The 10,314-nt window shown below is 51.5% G+C and overlaps 1 protein-coding gene across 1 annotated transcript in view; it reads right to left on the bottom strand.

The window, feature by feature from the left end:
- Nucleotides 1–7,870: 7,870 nt before the first annotated feature.
- Nucleotides 7,871–10,314, bottom strand: part of SLC26A11 (solute carrier family 26 member 11) — an 18,787-nt gene continuing 16,343 nt past the window's right edge. Inside the window, exons 15-17 of the mRNA XM_024760865.1 lie at nt 9,901–10,034; nt 9,494–9,566; nt 7,871–8,703 (exon numbers count right to left, since the gene is read on the bottom strand). Coding sequence (XP_024616633.1) covers nt 8,612–8,703; nt 9,494–9,566; nt 9,901–10,034 — 299 coding nt within the window. The 3' untranslated portion in view covers nt 7,871–8,611. The remainder of the gene's footprint in view (nt 8,704–9,493; nt 9,567–9,900; nt 10,035–10,314) is intronic.

The following is a 10,314-nucleotide window of genomic DNA, read 5'->3' as shown; positions in this document are numbered from 1 at the left end:
CCCTGTAAATCCGCACTCCGCCCGCCAAGACCCGCGTCCGGTGTCGCTGCGCCCGGGCCTCGCGACTGCGAATCCCCGCCCCGCCCGCCACCTCGCACCTGCGCCGCTCCCGCGCCCACGCCGCCGCCAGTCCGCGCGGTTTCGTTTCTCGCGTCCTGGGTCCCGCCCCTCCGCCCGCTTCGGCCGGCGCAGCGGGGTTCGCTCGGGTGTGGCCGTCGAGTGGCGCCCCCCAGTGGACCCGGCGCCAGGCCAGGTCGTCCGCCGCAGAGGAGGCGCCTCCTGCCGCTGCGCGCCAGGGGCGGGAGGCGGAGGGGGCCGTGGTTCCGGCCGGACAGAGGCTGGGGTTCGCACGTGGGTCTACCCCAGCCGCCCCCACGCCGCGGGCCGAGCCCGGGCGCGCGTATCCCCAGTCCAGCCCCAGCCCCTTGGACAATGTCCAGGACCTTGCGAGCCAGCGGCCAGCCTGGGAGGGGACCCGAGGACACGAGGCTGGTCACTCAGCCGAGCTTCAAGCCACTCAGATGCAAGGTGGAGGTCACCTGCCGCATCGCATCGGGGTTTTGTGTGGATTAAGTGACCACAGCGGCCCACGCTCAGCCTTGTGTTGGTCACTGATAACCTAGAGGCCACCGCCCCGGCCTGCCTCTGCACCTCAGTTTTCTCATCTGTCAGGCTCGTAATCCGGCCCTAGGGCTGTTGGAGAACTACTATTACAGTGAAAGCTGGTGTTCCAGGCCCCGGGCAAAAAGTGCTTGATGTACATCAGCTTATTTACTCCTCACTGCCCTCTCCGCTCCCAACCAGCACCTGCCTGAGAGCATTTGTGAGGAGCCTAGCTCAGGCCCATGAGGTGCTACAAATGCCAGTTAGGATGAGCATCATTGTTACATTAAAAGGGCCCAGGGGACTTCCCTGGTGGCGCAGTGGTTGGGTCCAAACCGCAAAAAAAAAAAAAAAGGGCCCAGGGCTCCCACCCACCTCTCCAACCATTTCCTCTTTTCCCACACCCTCCAGTCACACTGTCCTTGCTCTGGGCTGGGAACAGCAAGCTCTGTCCTTCTTTCTTGGGGTTCCCCTCCTGCAGTGCCTGCCCCTTGCAGGGCTGGCTTCTCCCAGCCATTCAACCCCAGCATCTTTGCGCTCAGGCAGTGCTTAGGGTTTGGGGGGATGCCAGTAGAGCTTGGCTGGGCCCGGCAGAGTGGGGACCTGTGGACCCTGCTGGTGTGCCTATCAGAATTCTGGGCCAGCCCCAAGGTGACAGGAAGTCGCTAAAGACCAACAGAGTACGTACCACTGTCAGAATACCGCGCTGGGTGGGGTCATCACACGGCCTGAGAAAACACATTTACCTGCCAGGTGCAATATCTTTCATTTTAAAACCCAACACAGGGACTTCCCTGGTGGTCCAGTGGTTAGGACCCCACGCTTCCACTGCAGGGGACACGGGTTCAATCCCTGGATGGGAAACTAAGATCCTACATGCCGCGCAGAGTGGCCAAAAAAAATAACAAAGAAAACCCAACACAGCCTTAAGGAATTAGAATTCTTCCAGTGAGAGACTGAGCCCTGCAAAGGGAGGTGACTTTAGGCCATTTTAATGCCACCAGGGGATCTTCCCTCCAGCCTCTTCTCCGTGTCCTTGTCCACTCCTTAGAGGAATCATGAAACAGTAAAGGGATTTTTAAAATCCAGCCTTAGAGAGATGGTGGGGTGTGGGGGGGATCCGCTGTCCTGCCTTCAATTTAGTTTGTGGTTCAAGATAAACGTGGAACAATCCAGCAGGATTATCAGGTCACCTCCTCTTCCAAGTCTTCCTTCAGCCTGTACAGTCCAGTATAACCTGGCTGCCCAGAGCCATGTCTGTAGCATGCACTCCCAGGAGTGGAGTTTGGAGTGACACCAGCACACTCACACCTCCAGAGGAGGAAGCTGCTTATAGCAGGAGGCCTCAGCTTCCTACTTTCTGAGAAGTCAGTATGTGGCGTGGTCAGTGTGGTCATCCTGTTTTGACAGGTGTTCCAAAGTAGACAGAGGTTCTGGACACTGTCCACTTCCAGGTGCTGAGGACCTATTTGTAAGTGACCCTGTCAACATGTCACCTAAACCAGAAAGATGGTTAACAACCCAAAGAACCAAGTCAAAACACACATACCACATCCAATAAAGACCAAGAAAAGATGGAAAAGCCAGTATTAGGAGCCCATCCTGAATACTCACAGAGAAATCCCCTCACATTCCCTAGTCTATATCAATGCAATAAATGTATTCATTGAAACATGCACACAATTTTTAAAAATAAAAAAATAGTATAACATTAAATAGTATATAAATGTAATATATGATCTAACGTAATTAGAAAATACAAAGACAGTGGTAGATGCAGTTTACTTTGCAGGGCTGAGCCAGGCGCAGAGAGGAGGGTGGAGGAGGATGGTGGGGTGGTGGGATGAAGGAAGGAGGGGACGAGGAAGCCAGAGGACTTGACAAAAGGTTTCAGATGGCATCACCTCCAGCTTTGTCCCTAAAAAGATGGTGCTGTGGACACTGTGGGCTTGAATCTGGACATCCTCTCTTCCTGGCCCGTTGTTCACAAAGGGCCCGGGCTCCTCCACATAGAAGATCTGCTTGGGAAAAGCCTGCCTGGTCATTATTCCCCAGGTCAGCTGCATGACACAGCAGGGGAGCCCCTGGACTTAGCCCCACTGCCCGTCCAGCCAAACCCAGCATAGAATATCTTCCTGGTCCCTTGGATATTGGAGCACTTGAAATTTCCTCAATCTCATGCATTTGTAGAATGGATTCATTTGGGCCCCAAACACACGTTTTGGACAGTCTTGCTCCTTGCCCGCCTAACTTGATAATCCTGGGGTCGTCGGCAGAAAGGACGCTCTCCGAGGCACACTTTGCTGGGAGGATAAGTGTGGTGAGAGGCTGGAACGAAGGGCCTTGTGTGGGTTGCTAGGGCAGGGACGTGGTTCTGCTCCGGACGAGAGCATCCAGCCGTCTCAAAGCAGGGCCTGTGTGACTAGGCAAGCTGAATAGAATGCTCACATTAACTCCAGAGCCGTGCAGAACAAGAGGCGCTTGTAGTTCTGGGCTTTGTTCATATCTACTTCCCAGCCTGCCTCCAGATCTTCATTTCAGCTGTTTTCCCCACGGAAAGACAGGAGTGAGACTCAGCAGTTAAGTGTCTCACTAACGGGGCTTTGGGTTCTATGTGGTCGGGGCAAAGTTTGGCTGGTAGGAGTCAGGTTTCTGGGCCTGGGTATTCTTGACTGAAGATCATGCTCTTTGGACCCTATGGAGTAGCTGTTCCCGAGTCAGATGGCCCCCAAGTTAAAACACCGGGGGCCAAAAATTCAGTCCTCTGTCAGCACCGAGTGAATTCATCCACCTTGGGCTGCAGGCCTGTCCAGACAGAAGGAAGAGCAGCCGTTAAGGAGCTGTTTCCTTTCTTGTTTAGGGAGGCAGGAGGGGCAGAAGTGAGAAGAAGAACGTAGGGGATTAACTTCATGGCTCCCACAACAGCACCTCCCTGTATGTGTGTCTCTGTCTGCTCTTCTTATAAGGACACCACCCAAGTCTAGTATGATATCATTTGAACTTAGCTAATTACATCTGCAAAGACCCTATTTCCAAATGAGGTCACAGTCACAGGTGCCTAGGATCAAGAATGTAACTCTTTTAGGGAACACAGTTCAACCCCCTACAGGCACCAGCTCCATGGGCTTTGCCAGAAGTCCTCTGAAAGATTCAGCTGTCGGCACTGCACAAAGATTCGTATGATTTGGATGAACTTGGGTCCTCCCAGGGAATTAAAATTATTTTAAAAGTGGGGAGTGGAGAAACAGGCTCTTTGCCAGCATCAGCAGCTAAATTTACAAAGGGTAGATAGATCTACCCAAAACAGATTTTATACAAATAATCACACTTCAGGCAGCAAAGGGTTTGCTAATTCACTCCCCGGTTAGCCCAGGTTAGATCTGCTCCAGGTAGGCTTTATCTTTTTTTTTTTTTTTTTTTTGCCACACAGCTTGCGGGATCCCAGTTCCCTGACCAGGGATTCAACCTGGACCACAGCAGTGAAAGCACTGAGTCCTAACCACTGGACCGCCAGGGAATACCCAAGTAGACTTTATCTTAAAGAAGGATGGAGGTCACTGCCCCACTCCAGCACTAATGGGAAAGCCCACCACTCCCCCCCCGCATTAGCTCACAGAGCACCCTCAGCTCCCCTGCCCACTGGGTGTGGGGTCTGCAGGGACGTGGCTGCAGAGCCCACAGCTGCTGCCGTTTGGAGCTGGTGGCACCGAGAGCACTGCTCCAGGATGACTTCAGGCTGTAGAGCAGGCATGACAGAGCAGTCACACCAGATCTCCTGCCCTCTTTCATTTTCAAGTAAATGGATTACTGGAGCGTGGGTGGGACGTGATGCTGGCATTGCAGCCTGAGTCCTAAATCCTTCCCCTTCCGCCTCCCATCCAACCTCTCTGTCTCCATTATCAGGGTTCTGCATCAAGCGGCTTCCTCCAGGGCCACTTCCCCAAAGACGTGATTTTTATTGAAGCCACACCTTGAGGGGGAGCTGCCTGAACTGCATTAGACATTCAGTTCATGTGGAAGAGAGGGTGAGAACAGGGGAGGGTAGGACAAATAGAATTTGAGGAGGTTCAATTCATGACAGCAGCAACTACTTCTTAAATGCCTGCTACACATACACCCCAGGCCTCCACTCTTCTCTTCAATTTAATCTGTGCAGTGACCCTTTGGAAGATGTGGAAAATAAGGGTCAGAGAGAGTAGACAATTTACTCATCATGTGTTATGAAATCAGAACAACCTGGACTCAAACTCAGTTCTCTCTGAGCCCGGCGCCCCATGCTGCCTCCTTGTCCGTGACTTTCAGAGTTTCTTGCAATTATCTCCAGAGTTCCAGTGGAGACAAACACAGGCCCAGGGGCTTCCCTGGTGGCGCAGTGGTTGAGAATCTGCCTGCTAATGCAGGGGACACAGGTTCGAGCCCTGGTCTGGGAAGATCCCACATGCCGCGGAAAAACTAGGCCCGTGAGCCACAACTACCGAGCCTGCGCGTCTGGAGCCTGTGCTCCGCAACAAGAGAGGCTGCGATAGTGAGAGGTCCGTGCACCGTGATGAAGAGTGGCCTCCGCTTGCCACAACTAGAGAAAGCCCTCGCACAGAAATGAAGACCCAACACAGCAAAAATAAATTAATTAATTAACTCCTACCCCCAACATCTAAAAAAAAAAAACAAAAACACAGGCCCAGGCTCTGAACAACATGAGGCTTCCTAACCATTTTAGATTTGAACATTCTAAACCTACATCATCTGACAACAGCAGCCACAAGACACAGGTGGCATCGAGCACTCCACGTGTGGCTGGTCCAAGCTGAGATGTGCTGTGAGTGTACAGTTCCCACTGGGTTTCAAAGACTTAGTATGAGAAAAGTAATGTAAAATATTTCATTGGTAAGTTTTATATAAATTTCATGTTGAAAATATTTATTTTAGATGTTATCAGTTAAAAGATATGTTAATTTCACCTGTTTCTTGTTACTTTTTTTTTACATCTTTATTGGATCTTGTTACTTTTTTTAGTAAAGCTACTTGAAATGTTAAAATGACCCATGTGGCTCACACTGGGGCTTGCATTGTATTGCTGTTATTGCATTGTCTGTTGGACAGCGCTGTTCTACATCACCACCACCATCAACATCATCTGTGTAGTCAGGGCTCCACCAGCTGCTGTAACAAGGGGTCTTCAGAGCTTACTTCTGGCCCATGTAACGGTGCTGGCCAGGGCACAGCCCAGTAGGTGGCCTCCTTCATTCCAGCTGACCAAAACTCTGTCCCTTATGATATGTGGCATCACCAGGTCCCCCAGAAGCTCATCGCCATGACACCCAGCCAGAAACGGGGAAAGCGCTCGGAGGAGGGAGCACGGAAGGCTTCTATTGGCCAGGTAGGAAATGGCATGCACACTCCCCACGTACTGTATTAGTCTACTAGGGCTGCTGTGACGAAGTACCACAAACGGGGTAGCTTACACAACAGAAATTTACTGTCTCACAGTTCTGGGGGTTAGAAGTCTGAGATCAATGTGTCAGCAGGGTTGGTTCCTTCTGAGGCTCTGAAGGAGCATCTGTTCCAGGCCTGCCTCCTGGATTCTGGTGGTTTTCTGGTGATGACTGGCATTCTTTGGCTTGTAGAAGCATCACCCCAATCTCTGCCTTCATGTTCACATCATGGTCTCCCTGTATATGCATATCTGTACCAAACCTGCCCCAGACCGTTTTTTTTTTTGACTGCGTGGTGCAGCTTGCAGGATCTCAGTTCCCGGACCAGGGACTGAACCCGGGCCATGGCAGTGAAAGCCCAGAAGCCTAACCACTAGGCAACCCTCCCCTTTTTATAAGGACACAGCCATATTGGATTAGGGCCCACCCTACTGCAAGTATGCACTTAACTAATTACATCTGCAATGACCCTAGCTCCAAATAAGGTCCCATTCTGGGTACTGCGGGTTAGGACTCAACATATGAACTCTGTGGGGCCGGTACACAATTGAACGCACAACAGACAGCACTGACTTGGTATCAGTCACGTGGCCACACTCACTACAGGGGAGGCAGGGAACTGCAATGGTGTTGGTGATGTCAGTGCCATAAGCACCATGCCAGCCAGTGGTGAGGAAAGGCTCCATCGACTGTGTCATCATCAGTACAGTCACATGGATTCCCCGGTTTATAGACCAAGGCTCAGACAGCTTGTCCGGCTGATGAGAAAGGATGATGGAACCCAGCCCTGCATCTTCTGACACCAAGTTCCAAATTCTTTCCAGGCAATTCTCCACACTTCTTTTTTTTTAATTTAATTTTTAAGTATACATCAATGTAATGTTCTTTGAAATATTAAACCATACAGATATGGTTACTGTCAACCCAAGAAGTAATCAGTTATGAGTTTGACGTTTATCCTTCCAGAACTTTTAAAAACCTCATACATATATCATACCATCATTTAGTGGGTGTGTTTATACAAATGGTATCTTAAGATGGGTATCACTCTGCAACTTGCCTTTTTCACTCAAAAATCTGTGACTACCTACACCAATTCATTCCTTGAATGTTCCATGGTCAAGACACTTAGGTTGCTTTCATTTTCCAAAATTGCTAACGAGGTTTTGATAAACATCCTTGGTCAGCTTCCCCGGAGACAGGCTTGTGCTTTGCTAGAGTGGCTTCCTAGAAGCAGAGCTGAGTCACAGATGGTGAGGGTTTTCAATGAAATTGGTCCCACCTGAGTGTATCAACTGGCTACATTGTGAATTGGATGATCTCTGGGGTCCAGAATGGGTGGGCTCAGAATGTGGGCACAGGCCAAAAAGGGACCACAACTCCCATCACAGCTCTGGCCAGGTGTGGCCCAGCGGGCAGAGCTTCAGGACACACTCACCTTGTGGAAAAAGAGAAACTGCCTGAGGTAAGGAAAGGCTTCCTTGGGGCTGGCGGTGAACCGTTTAGCTGGCTGGCCAGGGTCCTGGAAGGAGAAACACCAGAAGATGGAGGCCAAGGAATCTGAAAAAACTCATGTATTATGGGCAGGCTTGGACCCTTGCTCTGCTCAGATACTGGCCAGGGTGGCTTGGGCAGAACACTGGTGGCTCTATGGCACCGCATCCAGGGCCATCTGCGTGGTGAGTTCTTTCTCAAGGAGTCCAGGAGCACAACCTTCCTCAGCTAGGATTTACCTCTAAAAACTGATGGAAGTGGAATTGAAAACAGGCAAGTCCCCGTATGGAGAGCTTGTTAAGTAAATTATGACTCATATAGAATAAAATACCACGTAGCCATTGATATTCATGTATTCTGTTTATTATCACAACAAATAATTCACAGCAATGACCGCATGAAAATATGGGTCACAGAGCACCATGGATGAAATGATCCCATTTACATGACTGTAAACACACACCCACATGCTAACGTACACACGTGTACGTGTACTGGAGGGAGGAGGTGTGGAGCTATCACCAAAGTGGATGGGGGGGGATGGTTACCTGTAGTTTTTACAATAAGCATTTATGGTTTTTACAAAACACCAAAGCTATACTTATTTAGAAAACACAACAAAGTTATTTTTAATAGACACTTTAAGTCATTTGGCAAACCTTGGTTTTCCTCCCAACAACAGATCAGCCGCCGCCATCAAGAAGGGAACCCACCTGAGAGATGCCCGCCCTCCCCATTTCCCCTGAAATCTAGGAAGGAGCTGGGGCGAGAGGTCTCCTCTCCTAGACCAGGTTGAAATCCCTGCCCTCTCCTTTCTCAAGTGGTCTGCCATTCTAGAAAGTGTTCTCCAAATCACTCTTTAAAAAAAGAGTTCGCATACCAGGAAGAGCAGGGAGGTACTTTTTCAATCATCTCAGAGGAAGGGATGAGTCCCACCTGTGGACCCCCACGCAGTTGCCCTCCCCCTCCTCTGGGACACCTACTCAGGTTTCTCAGATCCATCCGCAAGGCGGCATCCGGCATCACAGTGACCAGAACCTTCCGTGAGACCCTCTGATGTCGGGCGCCCATCGGCAGCCCAATCAGGCCTTCAGCAGGGCGATCTTGTGTTCCGGAACAGAGTCCTCGCTGCCATTGTAGGGCTGGGTCCCTGGTTCTTGCTTCAGGTATTTCTCTGCAGAAAACACAAGGTTTCCAAACACTAAAAAAGTGAAGTGAGGATAGGTCAGTTCACAGAATGGGATTAAAGGCTGGCCTTTTGGGGGCCTCAAGCCTGGGGAGTTAAGGTCCCTGGACCAGTATCTCCAGCCCTGGGCCGGTTTCACCTAAGTCTCCACCAGCACCTCACCACTCTCCATGCCACAATAACCCTCCTCACTGCTGGGCGGGTTCTATGGTGCGGCTGGGCCCAATCTGCTTATCCAGTTCCTGTGGATCAGCGTCTGGCTGCTTTAGCAGCAACGTGGATGAATCGCACAGACACCAAGTTGAGCCAAGGAAGCCGAACACAGAAAGAATCCTCTTGATCCCACTACATGAAGTTCCGGAACAGGCTACACTGACCGATGGCGGAAGAAATCAGAGCAGTGCTTACCCCTAGTGGGGGCCACTGGAAGGGAGCAAGAGGGAACTTTCTGGAACGATGGAGAAAAGCTACATCCTGACTGGACGCCCATTGCATCCATGTGTCAGGACTCAAACTCACATTTAGGATCTGTGCATTTCACTGTATGTGAACCGTGCCTCAATTAAAAACGCACATACAGTCCCAAAACATAAAACCCCAGAGCAGGAAGGCCCCCTGACAACCTGTCCACTGCCTCACCCTCGTCCGAGTGCTCCCCACTCTTGGACTCGAGCACTGACCCTCCCATCTCCCAGGGTTTCTGTCCTGCCGTCCTGACCCTGTGGGGTGTGGCAGCCAGGCTGCCGTGGCTCTCACTCTGATGACTGGCCACACCCACCTGCTTCTTCCAGGGTGCAGAAGTACAGGACGCCCTTCAGGTCAGCTGACAGCAGGACACGGAGAACGGGGACCTGTGGGACAAACGGTGATTCCAGGTGGGAATGCTCCTGCCCTAGCAAGCCACGTCACAGGCTAACTCACATCTCTGTAAGAGGAACACTTCCTAAGTGAATACCTTCTGAAGGACACGGAGATGAGTGCTCTGCAAATACAACACATGATGTAACGGACACAAGCAGAGCTCTGCAGCCAGATGCCACAAGAATGGAGCCCAGCCGCCTTCCTCACTGTGTGACATTGGGCAAGTCACTCAGCTTCTCTGGGCCTTGGCATCCTCACCTTGACATGGGGATGGTGACAACACAGACCTCACAGGTTACTTCGAGAGCAGATGCCGACACCCACCTGCAGGCCAATGAGGGCGAGGGTGGCGCCCCGCTTGTGGAAGTCCTCCAGGAGCTCCCCGAGCCCCAGCACCACCGTGTAGTCAATGCTGCAGACGTGGGTGCAGTCCAGGGCTGCAGAGCGTGGCGGGGATGCTGGGGGTACAGGGGAGTGGTCACACCAGGCAGAGGCTGCCAGAAAAGGCTCTGGCCAGGGGCATGGGGCCAAACAAGGCCATCAAGAGCTCCTCCCCAGTGGGCACGGGAAGGGGAAAGGACAAGGACCCAAAACATTGGCTGTTTGGAGACAGCAACAACCATTTCCTTCACAGGGCGGGCAAACAGACCCTTTTCTCCCCTAAATACCAACTCCTGGAAGGAGCGGGCCCTCAGGGACACATGTTGGGAACCTGCCACCCTTGCTGCATGCATACAC

The sequence above is a fragment of the Neophocaena asiaeorientalis genome, unplaced genomic scaffold (genome assembly GCF_003031525.2).
Source record: "Neophocaena asiaeorientalis asiaeorientalis breed wild unplaced genomic scaffold, Neophocaena_asiaeorientalis_V1.1 scaffold30, whole genome shotgun sequence".
In the NCBI taxonomy this organism is placed as follows: Eukaryota; Metazoa; Chordata; class Mammalia; order Artiodactyla; family Phocoenidae; genus Neophocaena; species Neophocaena asiaeorientalis.
This window is presented reverse-complemented; position numbering and strand designations above follow the sequence as displayed.